The following is a 22109-nucleotide window of genomic DNA, read 5'->3' on the forward strand; positions in this document are numbered from 1 at the left end:
GCATTATTGAAGACCTTCCACCTCTCAAGCGAAACAAAGATGGGCTTCTGCCTGTAATCCTGATGAGGATGATGACAATGGCACTGACAACAAGTAAGTTGCCTTTATATATGCTCTAGTTCTCAAAACTATCCTGAAAGATAGTAGTACTTTATATATACATGAGAAAACTAGGATTCAAAGAGAACTAAAGTTACTCTGGGTCTAAGATAATTAGACAAATGCCGTACTGAAATTTTTACAGCCTCATTCTCTCAAAAGTTGGTTACAGTGTTCTCCACAGAGTCCGTTAAAACACACACAATATCCCCCCCACACACACACACCTCCCCTTCTCTCACCCTCCCCACCCACCTCATTGGAACAATAAAAAGCTTCAAAACCATATTCAAATCAAGTGGTAGCTTTATTGGCTGTCTGCTATACGATGCGATGGAAACCTCTCAATCTAGGACGTTCTGAACCTTGCTCTGGCTTTCTGCTGTACAGACAGACCAGCGATAGGCGCACAGGTTGACAATCAGGGGACAACAGACGCAAACAGCCACTGGTTCATACTTCCATAATGATTCATTCCATAGGCAACTTCTTGGTTTTCCTTTCATAGCATCTTTCTCTTTTCAAACTCCTTCAGAAACAGAGAGACACAGAAGAGAGAAGGGATAAAAAGATTTAAGATTCAAATCACATTCATGGTCAAAGTGATTCTGAAACCTCTTATCTTTAGAATCCTTTGAACAACCAAAAATTACAGAAGTGAAATGTAGCAGGATGAAGGTGCTTGAACACAATGTAACAGCTTTCAAATTAGGCTGTGTCAGCTTGAATTTCACTAAACTAGATGCAGAGGCTCAACTTTATGTCTCCCAAACACAGAGGCTGAGCAGCTTTGAACTGTACTTATTTTTCTACTGCAGTATTATTATTAAGAGTTGACAAACTCAACTACTTATGCAAACCTTTAATGCCATACATGAACCACACTGGCCTTTTTAATAAGGCAATGGAAACAGGTTTGCTTCGTTTCTCTGAGAAAGAGACTAAATGCAGATTCAGTTAAGGTTTGAACAGAATGTCAAGTGCACCTCAGAAATATCTGAAAAGGAAACAATACAGAAAATCACATTCCTCTAGACTGTAATAATTAGAATAAAACCAATGTGTAGTTGCCTGCTGCCACCTACTGGATAAAAATGGTAATGCAAGTCTCAAAAGTGAATGTAAGCATTTGCTTTTCCCCCTTTTAAATAAACTTCATCTTCACACACTCACTAACCACCCAGAACTGTAGCACACAGTGTCTTATTTCAAAAGACAGGATAACACAAAGATTCAACAAAACAAGGAGTCCATTTAATTACCCCTAAGACAAGGGCAGAAAACACTGAGCCAAAACATGGTTCCCTCCTGGGAATACAATTGCTGCCTGTTCTCAACACGTTTAAAATGTTTGGTTTTTGCTTTGCTTTTTTTGTCCAGGCTATAACCGTCATAAAAATAAAGAGAAAGAGAGCCTTAAATGATCACTTGAAGAGGCTAAAACTCATTGCAAAGAGATTATGGAAGATAACAAATCATTTAGAACATCTGAAACCAAGATGCTATTTAAAACGATAAAGCAAAGCATATGGTTAAGAGGTGCTCCTCCAACCTGCAAACAATGGCATCCCAACACAGCCAGGGCCAGATGCTCAAGATCTGGAAACCCCCACCTCTTCTTTTGATCTCCCTTCCCTGCTCCCCATCAACTCCCTCCTCATCCAGTTTTCATTTCTTGTCACTCAGCCTTCAACCCCTCTCCCTAGAAACAGAAACCTATGAGATCAGGGTAGCCATATCCCAAAGGCCCTCAATGAAAAAAAAGAAATGCAAGGCAATGCCCTGTACTACCCCCAAATGGAATTCATGGCACTTATGGAATCTGAAATACTTTCTTGTATATCATAGTTTGCCCCTCACAAAAGAACAAATTGCAATGTTTAAAGAAGTTAAATGTCTTAAAATCAGAATCTCTTTCCTGGTCATGCCTAATTAGGACACTGGGGCCTTAACGGAGCCGTTGGTGCCTGTTGAGTTGTACACCAGAAAGAAAGCAACAGATAAGACCCAGGGGAAAGGGCCACAGTTTCTGGGCACCCAGTGAGTGTGGCCACATGCTAGAAGGCCTATAACTTCAGAGACCTCAGGTCACTGTCATGGCTCACCTTGTAGATGGTGGTTCCCAGCTGCGCAGGAGACATGCTGACCACAACTCCCGCACTCTGAAGGGCAGAGATCTTCTCTTTGGCTCCACCTTTTCCTCCAGCAATAATCGCCCCTGCATGACCCATTCTCCTGCCAGGAGGAGCAGTTAAACCAGCAATGAAGGACACCACAGGCTTCGCCTTGGGACCCTGGAAAGTGATATTTTAAACACTGTAATGAAGAAGTTGACCAAAACTGGACTTCAAATTCCTGAGTCTGAAAGTAAATGGCAAATGGCTTGGGCAGGGCCCGGCCATCCTCACTAAGAGAAGCAGCACAAACATTAAGCTGTAATTGCAGCCCTTGCATTCTCCTCTGAGATGACATGACTTTTCACACAATCTCAGGAAGAGAATCCTGAGTAAATGTTTTGTCTGTTTAGGTATTAAACTTCAACTTGGCTGTCCACAAGCTATTTTACAAATACATATAAGATTCTTTCATTTGAAAAATAAAAGTACACTAAAAAAAAATAGAAGTTATGCAATTTGTGATAATGAATTAAGACACTAGATCAGGTTGTTTTATTTCAACCTGATTTTGTATCTTAATTCATTATTAGTTTACCCATAATAAGTTTGCTAGAAAAAAAAAAAAAAAGATGAGGTGGAAGGTAGATTGGAAAAGATGCAGGACAAGAAGTCACCAGACTCAATTTCCTATTGACTAAAGCTGGTTGACTGTGGACAAGACACATCAGCTCTGTAAACCTCTGATTCCTCATCTATGAAATGAAACAGCTAATCCAGAATGCTGGCCAAGGGCCCTTTGTCCTCTGCAGTTCTACGAAGTCTAAGGAAGATCAGGACTAGTTTTATTTAATAAAAATCCATTCTACTATGCAACCTCTAGATACATAAAGAACACCATACTAGATTCTGAGGTTAAAAATAAAAATCTACACAGGAATTCTCTAGACTTATAATACAGTTAAAGAAATAACATAAAATATTATCAATTAGTTAAGAGATACCAAAAAAAATTTTTTTAATGTATGGTAAAATTTCACAGTGAATGAAAATATCCTGTTCATAATAGGAGTCCAGATGCAATAAGGTAGCCAGACAGGCCTGTAAAAGGCTGAACCTGAACTCAGTGGAATCTGAGTGCCTTCCTTCAGGCACGATCACCTTCCCCTACGCCAGGAGTTCGCAAATCATTTGGTCTTAGAACCACTTACACTCACAAAAATTGACAATTCCAAAAAAATTTTGTTTATGTAAATTATATCCGATATTTCCTGTATTTCAAATTAAAACTAAGAAATTACATAAATATCATTTAAAAATAAAAACTTACAGACTTCAAGCTGTATTACAAAGCTGTAATCGTCAAAACAGTATGGTACTGGCACAAAAACAGACACTCAGATCAATGGAACAGAATAGAGAACCCAGAAATGAACCCACAAACGTATGGCCAACTGATCTTTGACAAAGCAGGAAAGAATATCCAATGGAATAAAGACAGCCTCTTCAGCAAATGATGCGGGGAAAACTGGACAGCAACATGCAGAAAAATGAACCTGGAACACTTTCTTACACCATACACAAAAATAAACTCAAAATGGATGAAAGACCTCAATGTAAGACAGGAAGCCATCAAAATCCTTGAGGAGAAAGCAGGCAACAACCTCTTTGATCTTGGCCGCAGCAACTTCTTACTCAACACGTCTCCAGAGGCAAGGGAAACAAAAGCAAAATGAACTATTGGGACCTCATCAAAATAAAAAGCTTCTGGGGGCGCCTGGGTGGCGCAGTCGGTTAAGCGTCCGACTTCAGCCAGGTCACGATCTCGCGGTCCGTGAGTTCGAGCCCCGCGTCGGGCTCTGGGCTGATGGCTCAGAGCCTGGAGCCTGTTTCCGATTCTGTGTCTCCCTCTCTCTCTGCCCCTCCCCCGTTCATGCTCTGTCTCTCTCTGTCCCAAAAATAAATAAACGTTGAAAAAAAAAATTTAAAAAAAAAAAATAAAAAGCTTCTGCACAGAGAAGGAAACAATCAGCAAAACCAAAAGGCAACCAATGGAATGGGAGAAGATATTTGCAAACGACATATCAGATAAAGGGTTAGTATCCAAAATCTGTAAAGAACTTATCAAACTCAACACCCAAAAATCAAATAATCCAGTGAAGAAATGGGCAAAAGACATGAATAGACACTTCTCCAGAGAAGACATCCAGATGGCCAACCGACACATGAAAAAATGCTCAACATCACTCATCATCAGGGAAATACAAAACAAAACCACAATGAGATACCACCTCACACCTGTCAATGTAGAATGGCTAACATTAACAACTCAGGCAACAACAGATGTTGGCGAGGATGCGGAGAAAGAGGATCTCTTTTGCATTGTTGGTGGGAATGCAATCTGGTGCGGCCACTCTGGAAAACAGTATGGAGGTTCCTCAAAAATTAAAAATAGAACTACCCTACAACCCAGCAATTGTACTACTAGGTATTTATCCAAGGGATACAAGTATGCTGGTTTGAAGGGGCACCTGCATCCGATGTTTATAGCAGCACTATCAACAATAGCCAAAATATGGAAAGAGCCCAAATGTCCATTGATGGATGAATGGATAAAGAAGATGTGGTGTGTATATATATATATATATATATATATATATATATATATATATATACATACATACATACAATGGAGTATTACTTGGCAATCAACAGAATGAAATCTTGCCATTTGCAAGTACGTGGATGAAACTAGAGGGTATTATGCTAAATGAAATTAGTCAGAGAAAGACAAATATCATATGACTTCATTCAAAAGAGTACTTTAAGACACAGATCAGATGAACACAAGGGAAGGGAAGGGAAGCAAAAATAATACAAAAACAGGGAGGTGGACAAAACATAAGAAACTCTTAAATATGGAGAACAAACAGGGTTCCTGGAAGGGTTGTGGGAGGGGGGATGGGCTAAACGGGTAAGGGGCATTAAGGAATCTACTCCTGAAATCACTGTTGCACTATATGCTAACTAATTGGATGTAAATTAAAAAAATAAAATAAAATAAATAAAAATAAAAAATAAAATAAAATAAAATAAAATAAAAATAAAAACTTGAAAACAATCTTAAAAAACATTCTCCTCAGAAGTGTGGCATTATTTTACATTTTTGCAATTCCTGAATGTCAAATTTAACAAAAGGCAAATGGATTCTGATATCTGCTTTCACATTCAATTTATCATAATATGTTATTTTGGCTGAAGTAAAAGAAAGTCTGAGCTCACATACATACATGGTTGGAAAAGAAGAATTTTAATAGCCTGTCAGACAATTGTGGATATTCTTCTTTGATATTACACAAACCTCTTAAAGTGGCAATTTCTTAAAGGTTAGTTGCAATGTTGGAATCCGAAACCATAGCAATGAACTTTCTGTCCTTTGTTACTTTAAAATCCATTGATCTGTCTTACAGTTTGAATGGATCTTTTACCTATAATGACTTTGTAAGATTCATTGGTCAGATGAAAAGCATAGGTTCACTGAGTTACGTACATTTTCCGGATGCTGATCTATTTCATCATTCAGCATCAACAAACCATATTCATCATTATCAATCTCATTAGAAAAGTCTTTAGTAGGAGGAAGTCATCCAGTTCACGGTGGCAGAAGCGACTTTTCCAAACTATGAATATTCACTTGAAAGCTCAAATTTTATCACTGTCAACAAATACTACAAATTGTTTTCCTTGACATGGCAGGTTCACTTTGTTCATTTTTGAGAAAAGTTCTGCCAAACACCCCAGTCCACATACCTGCGTGTCTGCCAGGCGTTCTGGAGCGTAAAACTGGTGTTCCATGAAAAAAGCAGCTAGTTCAGCTCACAACTCAACTGGAAAGCTGCTTTACCTCCCACTTCATCACAAAACACTGCCTTATGGGTCAGGATTTAACAAACTTAATAATCTCCACTGCTTCATCAAGGACATTCTTAAATGAAGTCAGTTGTATTTTGTTTTTTAACTGTGAGTACGAGGCAGTGAACGATTACTAGAAAGGTTGCTTCTTGTGCTAAGGTGCCAGTACGCCAATGCCTGTGTGGTCTGACCCTGCTTACTCCGGCCTCATCTCCCACCGCTCCTCCTGCTCTTCCCCGTGCAGCAATTCCAGGCTGCTCGGCCTCTGTTCCACTGCCGAGAATGCTCTCCCTGCTCCTTGGACACCTGGCAAACTTCTACTTAACTTCTGAGACCTGGCTCAAGTCTTCTCTTCTCCCATGAGCCTTTCCGACTCTTCCTCCCACAGTCTCCACAAATGCCCTCATGGTTGATCATCTTCCATTCAGGGACCCTGCTGTGCCCTTAACAAGTCTCCACTGTTACACTAAGTACAGTGGCTGTGACTGGCTTCCCATGTGTTTCCTTCCCAAACTATATATTCCCTGAATGCAGGAACTATGTTCTCACTTAGCTCTGTATGCCCAGCATCTACTATAGTACAGAATTAAAAAGAAAAGAGTCTACAGGTCAATTATTCATTCATGTGTGGGCTCTGCTGTTATATGAGCATCTCATATTTGAGTGGCACTGATTTCTTTTTAAATTTTTTTTTAAGGTTTATTCAGTTTTCAAAGACAAAGAGAGACAGCATCAGCAGCGGGGGAGGGGCAGAGAGAGAGGGAGACACAGAATCTGAAGCAGGCTCCAGGCTCCGAGCTGTCAGCACAGAGCCCAACGTGGGGCTCGAACTCACGAACCATGAGATCATGACCCGAGCTGAAGTCGGACGCTTAGGTGACTGAATCACCCAGGCACCGCTGAGTGGCACTAATTTCTACTTGATCCCTCTGTCCCCATACTCACAAAGTGAGAATACTGCACTAGAAAGAAACAAGATTTTGATGAACCTAGAATGTCAGACAAGTTTACAGTCTGTCCTATAAACAAAGAAGAGTCACTTGAAATTTTTTAAGAAGAGAAAAATACAATTAAAAAGACTACGAGGAAGTGTAGTCTGCAAATAGGATACAGAAATAATGAGAAATGTGAAAGCCCCAAAACAGAAAGACCAGTCAGGATGAGGTCAGTGTAGTCTGATCAGAGGCCCGGGGCTGCTGACCCTTGCCCTTAATCCCTGCAATCCAATTCCTGATCCCTCCATGGGATCATGGACACGTCAGGCAGACCAGGGGGGTGAATCCCACCCTTAGCTCATTTGTTGTACACCTACCACTGGCAAGTTATTAACCTTCCTGTGTCAGTTTCCTTACTCATAAAAGGACAAAAACATCTTACTCAAAGGGTCAAGATTAAACAACACCACTTTTACCAGTAACTACTCTCATTGTAATGATGATGATAATACTAAAAACAGTAATGGTGGCAGCAGATAACATGGTTCACTCTGTGCCAGGTACTGTGCTAAGTGTTTTATGTCACCTGTTCAACCTAGAGTCCTGAACACAGTAGGTCCTCAATAAAAATTAGCCCCATAAGGACTAGCCAGGAATAAGAAAACATACACGAAATGAAGTAAAATGTATATGCTTAGCTTTTCACACTAAATTCTAAGCTATTCAAGAGATTCAGAGCTGGGTCTAAATACATTCCAAAATTCACTTGAACATGGTAATAATGTCAAATTAACCTCTTCCCTAAAGAGAAGTCAGTTTTTCCTTAAATTTCAAACTTTACAACTTATTTGAATTCGAGACACTCTAGTAACATTTTACCCCAAACTCCTAACAATCTATTTATTCTCTCCCTATCCACCACTTACTGGTGCCTCATGGGCCAGGGGACTGGGCTGGGCACCAACATGCCGCTCCCTGTTGTCCCTGACATAGACCAGAGTGAGAATCGGATATTAAGCATGCCTTGCAGAAGGAACAGGCGAAGGCAAGCGGGAATGAAAACAACTGGCATGTCAGATGGGACATGGAGCTGGAGAAGAGGGTTAGGGAGGTGTGTAGGGACTGGAATAGCGTGCTAAGTCCACACTTCATCCGATACGGAATGGGAAACTGTAATGGTTCGATAAAACCAGGGGGCATGAGGCTTCGGTGTCTGCGTTTCCGAAGGGCAGATGATTGGGTGGCCGTGAGCAGGATGGCCCAGGAGAGAAGGGGAGGGAGTGCTGGCTGAGGAACAGGAGTAGAGATTATCAGGAAGAAACTACAGACACGGTGCAGATGAGGTAAGATGGCAGCTGAAACCAGAGCAAAGGGAGCAATAACAGATGATGCTCTGAATCTCAGCGTATTACTGAGGCCAGATCTTGGTAATAACTGAGTGGAAACAGGTGATGAGAGGGAAGTAAAAGATGCTTTTGAGGCTTCTGCCTTGGAAAACGCATGAAGTATGATGTTTATACACACTAGTCATTCGCACTTAAGGAACAGGCACAGAAAGTAAATCCAGGGGAAAATTAAGACGAGAAGAACCAGGAGAAAAACCAAGAGGATAGAGACGAAGGATGAATGGAGGCCGTTAGCAACCTCTGCAAAAGCAAAGTCGGGAAAGTAAGATTCAACAGCAGTGCAGCAGTGACTAGCTCAGGAAGTGTCTACTATGTGCAGGGAGCTATATTTTTCCAAACCCAAACCCAAGCTTACTGAATTATGTTGTTTCAAAAATTCTGCAGCATTTTCTTCTGCGTTACCGCCAATTTCACCAATCAATATGATGCCTTCTGTGGCTGGATCATTCAGAAAGATTTCAAGGCAGTCAATAAAATCTGTGCCATTAAAAGGATCACCTCCAATGCCTGAAAAAGTTGAAGAATATCAACACCAGCAGAAAATTTAAGGACAAACCACAAAAATTAGGCTTAGAAATGTTGTTTCAACTCATTTCTTACTTTGCTTACCCCTCTCACCACTGTTTTTAAAATGTATCATCACTCCTGCATTGAACATTAAAAACAATCACAAAGTGCTACATTTATTTGTTTCTAATATTACATGAATGCTAAAATGGTGGTTGCCTTTTGATACTCACAAAGACTACCTTCTTTTTGTTTTAGCTCCTTTATCAAGCTTCTTCCCTCCCACAAAATTATTCCCAAATAACTCTTTCAAGCATTTTAAGAAAATGTGTGTTTGTGCTGCAAGCTACAGAAGACAAAAGAATGTCTCTTCTCTGATTAAACCTTTTACAAATTTCTTTGCACAAAGTAACTATTAGATGAGGCACACTGCAGAGAAACTGCATACAAGTTTCAAGACCCAAGTCCCAGTGAGGGATAGAGTTGGGGGTGCACTGACCCCTCTTCCCTTAGATCCAGGGTAATGACTACAGCACAAGCATTTAAAGACAACTACTTGGGTAGGATTAAAGTAAATGTTCCCAACAGATTGGCTGACACTTTACAAAATTTTTACATTGTAAACTTACTGAAAGCAGGATTGATTTCCTACTTTTCAATGCACCTCTGAAGAGAAGCTGCATTTGAGTGCCAAATGTGTGTCAAGGACTGTGCCTCAGCACACTTTAGACCTGCCATTTCCTAATTCTTCTAACCTCTCTGTGAAATGGGCATTATTATTATTAGCATTTTACAAATTAAAAACAGACACTGGAGAACATGACTTTGGCAACTCTGTTTCAAACCTGTTCTTATTCTCCATCACTTTGTGGCTAAGATTGTGCTTTGTACACAGAGAAGCTCAATTAAGGTTTCCAATAGTGATTTTATGGCTCTCAATCCTAATAATGCTCCAGGGCTATATTGTATAATTTATTATAAAAAGGTATTCTTGAAAGGCTTTCATTTTTTTAATTTGATTTATTTTGACAGAGAGAGAGGCAGAGGGAGAGGGAGAGAATCCCAAGCAGGCTCCTGCGCTGTCAGCACAGTGCCCTACATGGGGCTTGATCTCATGAATCATGAGATCACAACCTGAGTTGAAATCAAGAGTCAGACGCTTAGCTGACTGAGCCACCCAGATGGCCCTTGAAAGGCTTTTAAAAGTTATTCTAAAAATTTGAAGAAATATTTATAAAAATGAGAAAACTGCCTGGCTTTGGCAACAAATACTAAAATTATTTTAAAATGTAAAACCTTGTTACTTTTAAAAGAGGTAGGCAGTATAATGAGATAAAAAAGAGGTTCTGGGAGCTCAATCATCCTCAACATAGATTTTCTCACCAATAAAGCTACAATAGTACAACTTTTCAACTCAGAGGTGCCTCAGAAGGTTGCCTTAAGAATAAGACAACAAACAGCAAAGAATTCCCTAACTGTGAAGCATAAATAACAGTTTACAATGGCAACAAAATGATAATTACAGTAACAAAAGTCCTAATGAAGAACCATTTCTTCACAGCAAGTCAAGTAAGTGGTGTTTTCAGGCACCAAGCCTCTTCCGGAGCTAAATGTCTCACAATGCTTGTTCCTCAACATGAAAGTCAAACCTTGGACCATGAATCTTGAAAATATATGGTGGTGCTTCACACTTCGGCAAATTAAATTTAAGATCACACCATCTTTTTAATGAAATGGTTATCAAAACTTCTTACAAAAAAATCAAAATAATAATTAGTACTCTACTCTTTCAGTGAAGACACTGTGTTACAGTAAAATGATTTTATCAAAAATCTCTCACCAACGCACAAAGACTGCCCCAGTCCAACTTGTGTTGTTTGGTGAACCGCTTCATAAGTCAGGGTCCCAGATCTGGATACAATACCTTAAAGGAAGAGAATTTAAAAACATTAGGTTATGTTCATATGACAGACTATCATATTACAAATACAAGTATATAAAAAAACCCATTCCACAATTTGCCATCCAAATCAACAATACCTTCAAATGATGAAATAAGAAGAAAAGGTTTAAATTGAAGCAAGGAAGTTTTAAAAGTTAGACCAAGGGGAGAGTATTAGTTAGGATTATTTCACGTCAACAAAGCAGTGTAGGAAAGACCTACATTACCTGCTCTAAGAATCTGTATGAAAGGGATAGTATCAATATGAACTTGCTAAGTACAATCCTGCTTAGAGTAGCAGAAAATAACCAGTTAGATTTATACATACCCAAACTATTAAGCCACTAAAACATTCAGCCTGCAAACCAGCATTAGTCACACTTAGGAATGCTATATATCTTTCTCACAATTATTTCTCTACTAATTTTCAAATAATATATAGACTTTAAAAAATCAATATAGAAAACTTTTTAATGTTTATTTATTGAGAGAGAGAAAGAGAGAGAGAGAGAGAGAGAGTGGGCAGGGGAGGGGCAGAGACAGGGAGACACAAAATCCAAAGCAGGCTCCAGGCTCCAAGCTGTCAGCACAGAGCCTGATGTGGGGCTCGAACTCACAAACCATGAGATCATGACCCAAGCCAAAGTCGGACGCTTAACTGACTGAGCCACCCAGGTGCCCCTCAAATCGATATAAAGATAACTAGGGAATAAGGCCAAGATCCCTCTGAGTTCAAGTCTATCTTACCTAATTCCCTTCATACCATGGGCCTATGAGAAAGTGCCTAAGTTCTCATGTGGACAAGGTACATACATGTGGGGACGAGGGTGGGGGTACCTAGATGTCCTCTCTACTGTAGTTCACCATGCATGGCTGAGCTACGGGGAAGATAATTTCTTTCATGCCACAATCTGTAGATAATAGGTGAATCCCTATATATAACAGGTTGAGAATAACCGAGTAACTTCAGTTGTCAGAATATATTATATAAAAAATTTTTTAAATAAAACACAAAACTTTGTATGGGCTAAAAACAGAGGAAGGATTACAGGGTGGTGAATACTTCCAGCATGTCCATGATTTGCTTTCTTTAAACTTCTGCCTTGGAGCAGTTCTTAAGAACTCAGAGACTCTTCTAACAATATGATCCCCCTATCAGGGCAAGTAGAATTCTTGTCAGACTGAGACAAAAACCATAACCACAAGCTACTTCAACTTTAGTACAGCATATTTACATTCTTAAGCAAAGTTCTGTGTTATCATCGCTATATACTCATAGTAACACCAGGATGTTATCATTTTTCTAAGGGGCTTTCAACTAATTATAGAAATGATATGTAAATTACATAAATGCAAAATGCATACACAGACAGTAACAAAAGTCATGTTTTTAGGGTAGATTACTCCTATGATCCTTACAGTATATATAGTAAAAGAGGCTATCACTTAAAAATACCTATCACAAGGATACTTCTGCTTCTGAGTAGAAGTACTTTCCTCTGTTCTTCCTGTTAAGTAAAATCCCTGGGCATTATATAGAAAACAAATACAAGAAATCTCTAAGAGACGAAAAAGGCAAGGTGACTAAGGACTTTGAGACTCAAGAAATGATACACCGGTGAGCTCCCTGGGTTTTCTTTTGCCTCATGCATCCTAGATATGGAGCTAAAGCAGACAATATTCCAGAAACACATAAGGGTATGGAAAAAAGCATCTTCCCCCAAAGCTTGCTCTCTCTAGCAAAACAGTCAAGGACAGCCTAAGAAAACAGAAAACTCTGAGGCAATAACTATACCATACCAACCAAACACTACAGGAAAAAACTGTGCCTCCACCCTCACTCATATGAGCAAAGGGCCAAAAGGGAATCCTAGACTTCCACATTTAGGAGGCTGCACTGAAGCACCCCAACATACCTTCCAGGTTGGTGAAAGAGAAAGCCAAGTAGGCAGTCAGAACATTCATGTGTGCCAGCTGATAATGAGCCCCACCCCCACCATGTCGGTGGAAACCATGTGGGGAGCCTGCATGTCTATCTTCATCCAGCAGTACTGAGGCTCTTCTCTGGTCTCAGAGAAGGCACTGTGGAGAGTCAGGGCTTTCACCATCACCCAACAATAACAAGGCCATCCCCACTGAATGTCAGTAGGGACCAAGCAGGGGAGCAGAACCGCCATCCCCAGTAAGGAAGAGCTCACCCACTCCAGTATCAATGGAAGCAGGTAGGGAACTTGGACTTCTACATCTACCTGGTAGTAATGAGACGCCTCCCCCAACAATCTCTGCTGAAGCAGTGTCAATACGAGGTTCAAAGAAGACCCAGAGTCTCATAACATAATACACAAATTATCCACGGTTCAATCAAAAATCATTCAGAATATTAAGAACTAGGGAGAACTCAAACTGAATGAAAAGAGAATCAACAGATGCTAACACCAAGATGAAGAATTATCTAACAAGGATTTAAAGAAGGCATGCTAAAAATGCTTTAAACAAACAATTATGAACATGCTTGAAACCAAATGAGAAAACAGAAAGCCCTTATCAAAAAAAAAAAAAAAAAAAAAAATTTGAAGTCTCAGCAAAAAAATAGAAGATATAAAGAGAACCCAAATGTAAATTTCAGAAGTGAAAAATAAAACAACCAAAGCTAAAAGCTCAGTGGATGAGTTCAATGGCATAAAGGAGGGGAGAGAGGAAAGAATCCATGAAATGGAAATTACCCAATTTGAATGATAGAGTGAAAACAGACCAGGGAAAAAAGCAGACAGATCCTCAGGGACCTATGGTACTACATGTGAATTTACAATTATAGGCCCCTTACCCCAAAGGCTGAAGGAAGGCAGCCCTTTAGACCAGGCGGGGAGTTATAAAGGACCTCAGTAACTGCTCCCAGAGAGCACCTGCCCCATGAGGGATAAGGGGAGCAAAACAGGATAAATAATAGCCAATGGAAGAAATGTGACTATTAGGTGACGGTGTTTCAGAGTGATGGTGGGGTGAAGACGTCTTTGGTGCAAAAAGTTTCTGGAGTCCCCGTGTTTCTGGGAGGTGAAGTGGGAGGGAGTGATCCCTTGCACCCCTCAGTCCCCCTACTATGATGCCTCCATAGCCTACAGAGAAACAATGGCCGCGTGCATCGCAGCACATTGCCTCACAGCAGAACGCCACACATTCGGAGCCAGATCAGCTCTGCAGGTTTTGGTTTTTTGCACTGAATGTAGTGCACTGAACGCACTCATCTTCGTGGGCTTGTGTTACCCCAGGATACTGTTAAAGGGCTACTTCAACAAACAAATCAAAGCACACTTGGTGGAGGGTTCAAAACATCACTACAGGTAGGGAGATAAAACAGAGTCACAACAACAGAGAGCAAGTAACACACTCCAAAAAACACCTCCTCAAGGGCCAGGCCCTGGATAGCTTATGACACCTCTTTAATATAGTGGTGCTCACAGATGCAGGACACATAACAAGCTTTTAAAATACATAGGAGACAGAAAACTAGTCAAAATGATGAAACGGAAGAATTCTCCTCAGAAGAAATTCCAGGAAGAAACGACAGCTAAAGAACTGATCAAAACAGATATAAACAATAAAACTGAACAAGAATTTAGAATAATAATCATAAGATTAATCACTAGGCTTGAAAAAAGTATAGAAGATAGCAGAGAATCTATTGCTGCAGAGATCAAGGAACTAAAAAACAGTCATGATGAATTAAAAAATGCTGTAAATGAGGTGCAAAATAGAGGCAGTGACAGCGAGGACTGAAGAGGCAGAGGGGAGAATAGGTGAAATAGAAGATAAAATTATGGAAAAAGAAAGCTGAGAGAAAGAAAGATAAAAAAAGTCTGGACCATGAGGGGAGAATTAGAGAACTAAGTGATTCAATGAAACGTAATAATATCTGTATCATAGGAGTTCCAGAAGAAGAAGACAGAGAGAAAGGGGCAGAAGGTGTACTTGAACAAATCATAGCTGAGAACTTCCCCAATCTGGGAAAGGAAACAGACACTGAAATCCAGGAGGCACAGAGCACTCTCTTCAGACATAACTTGAATTGATCTTCTGCATGACATTTCATAGTGAAACTCGCAAAATACAAAGACAAAGAGAGAATTCTGAAAGCAGCTAGGGACAAAAAGGCCTTAACCTACAAGGGTAGACACATAGGGGTAGTAGCAGACCTATCTACTGAAACTTGGCAGGGCAGAAAGGAGTGGCAGGAAATTTTCAATGTGTTGCATAGGAAAAATATGCAGCCAAGAATCCATTATCCAGCAAGCCTGTCATTCAGAATAGAAGGAGAGATAAAGGTTTTCCGAGACAAACAAAAACTGAAGGAATTCATCACCACTAAACCAGCCCTACAAGAGATCCTAAGGGGGACTCTGTGAGTGGAATGTTGCAAAGACTACAAAGGACCAGAGATATCTCTACAAGCATGAGACCTACAGATAACACAATGACTCAAAACCCGTATCTTTCAATAATAACACTGAATGTAAACGGACTAAATGCTCGAATCAAAAGCCGTGGGGTATCAGAATGGATAAAAAAACAAGACTCACCTACTTGCTGTCTACAAAAGACCCATTTTAGACCTGAGGACACCTTCAGATTGAAAGTGAGGGGATAGAGAACCATCTATCATGCTACAGGAAGTCAAAAGAAAGCTGGAGTAGCTATACTTATATCAGACAAACTAGATTTTAAATGAAAGACTGTAACAAGAGATGAAGAAGTCCATTATATCATAATTGCAGGGTCTAAACATCAAGAAGAGCTAACAATTATAAACGTTTATGCACCCAGTTTGACAGCACCCAAACATATAAAACAATCACAAACGTAAGCAATCTTATCGGTAAGAATGTGGTAACAGGGCACTTTAATATTCCACTTACAACAATGGACAGATCATCTAGACAGAGGGTCAATAAAGAAACAATGGCCCTGAGGGGCGCCTGGGTGGCGCAGTCGGTTAAGCGTCCGACTTCAGCCAGGTCACGATCTCGCGGTCTGTGAGTTCGAGCCCCGCGTCAGGCTCTGGGCTGATGGCTCAGAGCCTGGAGCCTGTTTCCGATTCTGTGTCTCCCTCTCTCTCTGCCCCTCCCCCGTTCATGCTCTGTCTCTCTCTGTCCCAAAAATAAATAAACGTTGAAAAAAAAAAAAATTAAAAAAAAAAAAAAAAAAAGAAACAATGGCCCTGAATGATACACTGGACCAGATGGACTTGACAGATATATTCAGAACTTTTCATCCTAAAGCAGTAGAATACACATTCTTCTCGAGTGCACATGGAACATTCTCCAAGATAGATCACATACTGGGTTACAAAACAGCCCTCGATAAATATAAAAGAATTGAGATCATACCATGTACATTTTCAGATCACAATGCTATGAAACTTGAAATCAACCACAGGAAAAAGTTTGGAAAACCTCCAAATGCATGCAGGTTAAAGAACATCCTACTAAAGAATAAATGGGTCAACCAGGCAATTAAACAATAAATTAAAAAATACATGGAAACAAATGAAAATGAAAACACAAAAGTTCAAACCCTTTGGGATGCAGCAAAGACAGTCCTAAGGAAAATACATTGCAATCCAGGCCTATCTCAAGAAACAAGAAAAAACCCAAATATAAAATCTAACAGTACACCTAAAGGAACTAGAAGCAGAACAACAAAGAAACCCCAAAGCCAGCAGAAGAAGAGAAATAACAAAGATTAGAGCAGAAATAAACAATTAGAATCCAAAAAAACTCAGTAGAACAGACCAATGAAACTAAGAACTGATTTTCTGAAAAAATAAAATTGATAAACCCCTAGCCAGACTTCTTGAAAAGAGAGAGGACCCAAATGATAAAATCACCAATGAAAATGGATTTATCACAAACAATCCCTCAGAAATACAAGCAATTATCAGGGGTGCCTGGGTGGTTCAGTTGGTTAAGTGTCTGACTTCAGCTCAGGTCATGATCTTGCAGTTTGTGAGTTCAAGCCCTGCATTGAGCTCTGTGCTGACAGCCCAGAGCCTGGAGCCTACTTCAGAGTTTGTGTCTTCCTCTCTCTCTGCCCCTCCCCTGCTCATGCTCTGTCTCTCTCTCTCTCTCTCTCTCTCTCTCTCTCTCTCTCTCAAAAATAAACATTAAAAAAATAAAAATAAAAATAATTCAAGCAATTATCAGAGAATACTATGAAAAATTATATGCCAACAAACTGGACAACCTGGAAGAAATGGACAAATTCCTGGACACCCACACACTACCAAAACTCAAACGGGAAGAAATAGAAAATTTGAACAGACCCATAACTAGTGAAGAAATTGAATCAGTTATCAAAAATCTCCCCACAAATAACAGTCCTGGGCCAGATGGCTTCCCAGGGGAATTCCACCAGACATTTAATTTTTTTTTTTTAAACATTTATTCATTCTTGAGGGGCAGAGCATAAGCAGGGGTGGGGAAGAGAGAGAGAGAGAGAGAGAGAGAGAGAGAGAGAGAGGAAGACACAGAATCCGAAGCAGGCTCCAGGCTCTGAGCTGTGGGGCTCGAACCACAAACCATGGGGCTCGAACCACAAACCGTGAGATCATGACCCAAGCCGAAGTTGGATGCTCAACCGACTGAGCCACCCAGGCACCCCAATTCTACCAGACATTTAAGGCAGAGTTAATACTTATGCTTCTCAAGCTGTTCCAAAAAATAGAAACGAAAGGAAAACTTCTGGACTCATTCTATGAAGCCAGCATTATTACCTTGATTCCCAAACCAGAGACCCCACAAAAAAAGGAAAACCACAGACCAATATCCCTGATGAACATGGATGCAAAAATTCTCAACAAGGTACCAGCAAATCAAATTCAACAGCATATAAAAAGAATTATTCACCATGATCAAGTGGGATTCATTCCTGGGTTGCAGGGCTGGTTCAATATTTGCAAATCAATCAATGTGATACATCACATTAGTAAAAGAAGGGATAAGAACCATATGATCCTGTCAATAGATGCAGAAAAGCATTTGACAAAATACAGCATCCTTTCTTAATAAAAACCCTCAAGAAAGTCAGGATAGAAGGAACATAACTAAACATCATAAAAGCCATATATGAAAAGCCCACAGCTAATATCATCCTCAATGGGGAAAAACTGAGAGCTTTCTCGCTGAGATCAGGAACACAACAGGGATGTCCACTCTCACAACTGTTGTTTTAACATAGTGTTGGAAGTTCTAGCATCAGCAATCAGACAACAAAATGATAAATAAAAGGCATCAAAATTGGCAAAGAAGAAGTCAAACTTTCACTTTTTGCAGACGACATGATACTCTACATGGAAAACCCAAAAGACTCCACCAAAAGGCAGCTAGAACTGATACATGAATTCAGCAAAGTTGCAGGGTACAAAATCAATGTGCAGAAATCGGTTGCATTTCTATACACCAATAATGAAGCAACAGAAAGAGAAATCAAGAAATTGATCCCATTTACAATTGCACCAAGAACCATAAAATACCTAAGAATAAACCTAACCAAAGATGTAAAAGATCTGTATGCTGAAAACTATAGAAAGCTTAGGAAGGAAATTGAAGAAGATATAAAGAAATAGAAAAACATTCCGTGCTCATGGATTGGAAGAATAAATGTTGTTAAAATGTCAATACTACCCAAAGCAATCTACACATTCAGTGCAATCCCAATCAAAATTGCACCGGCATTCTCCTCAAAGCTAGAACAAACAATCCTAAAATTTGTATGGAACTACAAAAGACCCCAAATAGCCAAAGAAATCTTGAAAAAGAAAACCAAAGCAGGAGGCATCACAATTCCAGATTTTAGCCTCTACTACAAAGCTGTAATCATCAAGACAGTATGGTACTGGCACAAAAACAGACACATAGACCAATGGGATAGAATAGAAAACCCAGAATTGGACCCACAAATGTATGGCCAACTAATCTTTCACAAAGCAGGGAAAAGTATCCAATGGAAAAAAGAGAGTCTCGTTAGCAAATGGTGCTGGGAGAACTGGACAGCAATATGCAGAAGAATGAAACTAGACCACTTTCTTACACCATACACAAAAATAAACTCAAAATGGATGAAAGACCTAAATGTGAGACAGGAAACTATCAAAACTCTAGAGGAGAAAGCAGGCAACAACCTGTTTGGCCTCAGCCGCAGCAATTTCTTGCTCAACACGTCTCCAAAAGCAAGGGAATTAAAAGCAAAAATGAACTACTGGGACCTACCTCATCAAGATAAAAAGCTTCTGCACTGCAAAGGAAACAATCCACAAAACTAAAAGGCAACTGATGGAATGGGAAAAGATATTTGCAAGTGACATATCAGACAAAGGGTTAGTATCCAACATCTATAAAGAATTTACCAAAGTCAACACCTGAAAACCAAATAATCCAGTGAAGAATGGGCAGAAGACATGAATAGACACTTCTCCAAAGAAGACATCCAGATAGCCAACCAACACATGAAAAGATGCTCAACATCACTCATCATCAGGGAAATACAAATCAAAACCACACTGAGATACCACCTCAGGCCGGTCAGTGGTTAAAATGAACAAATCAGGAGACTATAGATGCTGGCAAGGATGTGGAGAAACAGGAACCCTCTTGCACTGTTGGTGGGAATGCAAACTGGTGCAGCTGCTCTGGAAAACAGTGTGGAGGCTCCTCAAAAAAATTAAAAATACAACTACCTACGACCCAGCAACAGCACTATTAGGAATTTATCCAAAAGATACAGGAGCGCTGAATCACAGGGACACATGTACCCCAATGTTTATAGCAGCACTTTCAACAATAGTCAAATTATGGAAAGAGCCTAAATGTCCATCAATTGATGAATGGATAAAGAAGATGTAGTTTATATATAAAATGGAATACTACTTGGCAATGAGAAAGAATGAAATCATGCCATTTGCAGCAACATGGATGGAACTGGAAGGTTTTATGGTGAGTGAAATAAGTCAGTCAGAGAAAGACAGATATCATATGTTTTCACTCATAAGTGGATCTTGAGGAACTTAACAGAAGACCATGAGGGAAGGGAAGGGGGGAAAAAAAGTTACAAACAGAGAGGGAGGGAGGCAGACCATAAGAGACTCTTAAATACAGAGAACAAACTGAGGGTTAATGGGGGAGTGAGGGAGAAGGGAAAATGGATGATGGGCACTGAGGAAGGCACTTGTTGGGATGAGCACTGGGTGTATGAACCACGGGAATCTACCCCAAAAACCAAAAGCACACTTTACACACTGTATGTTAGCCAATTTGACGGTAAATTTTATTTTATTTTATTTTATTTTATTTTTTTATATATATGAAATTTATTGACAAATTGGTTTCCATACAACACCCAGTGCTCATCCCAAAAGGTGCCCTCCTCAATACCCATCACCCACCCTCCCCTCCCTCCCACCCCCCATCAACCCTCAGTTTGTTCTCAGTTTTTAACAGTCTCTTATGCTTTGGCTCTCTCCCACGCTAACCTCTTTTTTTTTTTTTTTTTCCTTCCCCTCCCCCATGGGTTCCTGTTAAGTTTCTCAGGATCCACATAAGAGTGAAACCATATGGTATCTGTCTTTCTCTGTATGGCTTATTTCACTTAGCATCACACTCTCCAGTTCCATCCACGTTGCTACAAAAGGCCATATTTCATTTTTCTCATTGCCACGTAGTATTCCATTGTGTATATAAACCACAATTTCTTTATCCATTCATCAGTTGATGGACATTTAGGCTCTTTCCATAATTTGGCTATTGTTGACAGTGCTGCTATGAACATTGGGGTACAAGTGCCCCTATGCATCAGTACTCCTGTATCCCTTGGATAAATTCCTAGCAGTGCTATTGCTGGGTCATAGGGTAGGTCTATTTTTAATTTCTGAGGAACCTCCACACTGCTTTCCAGAGCGGCTGCACCAATTTGCATTCCCACCAACAGTGCAAGAGGGTTCCCGTTTCTCCACATCCTCTCCAGCATCTAGAGTCTCCTGATTTGTTCATTTTGGCCACTCTGACTGGCGTGAGGTGATACCTGAGTGTGGTTTTGATTTGTATTTCCCTGATAAGGAGCGACGCTGAACATCTTTTCATGTGCCTGTTGGCCATCTGGATGTCTTCTTTAGAGAAGTGTCTATTCATGTTTTCTGCCCATTTCTTCACTGGGTTATTTGTTTTTCAGGTGTGGAGTTTGGTGAGCTCTTTATAGATTTTAGATACTAGCCCTTTGTCCGATATGTCATTTGCAAATATCTTTTCCCATTCCGTTGGTTGCCTTTTAGTTTTGTTGGTTGTTTCCTTTGCTGTGCAGAAGCTTTTGATCTTCATAAGGTCCCAGTAATTCACTTTTGCTTTTAATTCCCTTGCCTTTGGGGATGTGTCGAGTAAGAGATTGCTACGGCTGAGGTCAGAGAGGTCTTTTCCTGCTTTCTCCTCTAAGGTTTTGATGGTTTCCTGTCTCACATTTAGGTCCTTTATCCATTTTGAGTTTATTTTTGTAAATGGTGTGAGAAAGTGGTCTAGTTTCAACCTTCTGCATGTTGCTGTCCAGTTCTCCCGGCACCATTTGTTAAAGAGGCTGTCTTTTTTCCATTGGATGTTCTTTCCTGCTTTGTCAAAGATGAGTTGGCCATACGTTTGTGGGTCTAGTTCTGGGGTTTCTATTCTATTCCATTGGTCTGTGTGTCTGTTTTTGTGCCAGGTAAATTTTATTTTAAAAAATAACAAATAATTAAAAATAAGGCCAAAAAATGAATCTATAATTACATAAGTATATAAAGTTTAATTAAAATAAAAATTTTAGGGGGCACCAGGATGGCTCAGTCAGTTGGGCACCTAACTTCAGCTTCGGTTGTGATCTCATGGTTTTAGAGTTTGAGCCCACGTTGGGCTCTGTGCTGACAGCTCAGAGCCTGGAGCCTGCTTCAGATTCTGTGTGTCCCTCTTTCTCTGCCCCTGCCCCACTCGTGCTCTCTTTCTGTCTCAAAAATACATAAACATTAAAAGAAATAATAAAATAAAATAAAAATTTTTAAAGGATGGAGGGGTAAAGTATGTCACATGTGGCTGTTTTTAGGTTTACAGGCAGGCACCTTAGAAAGCAGGATAGTGATGAGAAAGGCAATTTGACACAGGACACTCCTTATGTGCTCACTTCAGTC

General features: G+C 40.0%; 1 protein-coding gene across 3 annotated transcripts in view; it reads right to left on the reverse strand.

The window, feature by feature from the left end:
* Positions 1-387: 387 nt before the first annotated feature.
* The window catches only part of SUCLG1 (succinate-CoA ligase GDP/ADP-forming subunit alpha), a 43603-nt gene continuing 21881 nt past the window's right edge, over positions 388-22109 (reverse strand). For all 3 annotated transcript variants that reach the window (XM_030310981.1, XM_030310982.1, XM_030310980.1), the window contains 4 exons: positions 10814-10897; positions 8822-8973; positions 2205-2393; positions 388-628 (listed from right to left, as the gene is read on the reverse strand). In XM_030310981.1, coding sequence (XP_030166841.1) covers positions 602-628; positions 2205-2393; positions 8822-8973; positions 10814-10897 — 452 coding nt within the window. In that variant the 3' untranslated portion in view covers positions 388-601. The remainder of the gene's footprint in view (positions 629-2204; positions 2394-8821; positions 8974-10813; positions 10898-22109) is intronic.

This window comes from Lynx canadensis, chromosome A3, assembly GCF_007474595.2.
Source record: "Lynx canadensis isolate LIC74 chromosome A3, mLynCan4.pri.v2, whole genome shotgun sequence".
Taxonomy (NCBI): Eukaryota; Metazoa; Chordata; class Mammalia; order Carnivora; family Felidae; genus Lynx; species Lynx canadensis.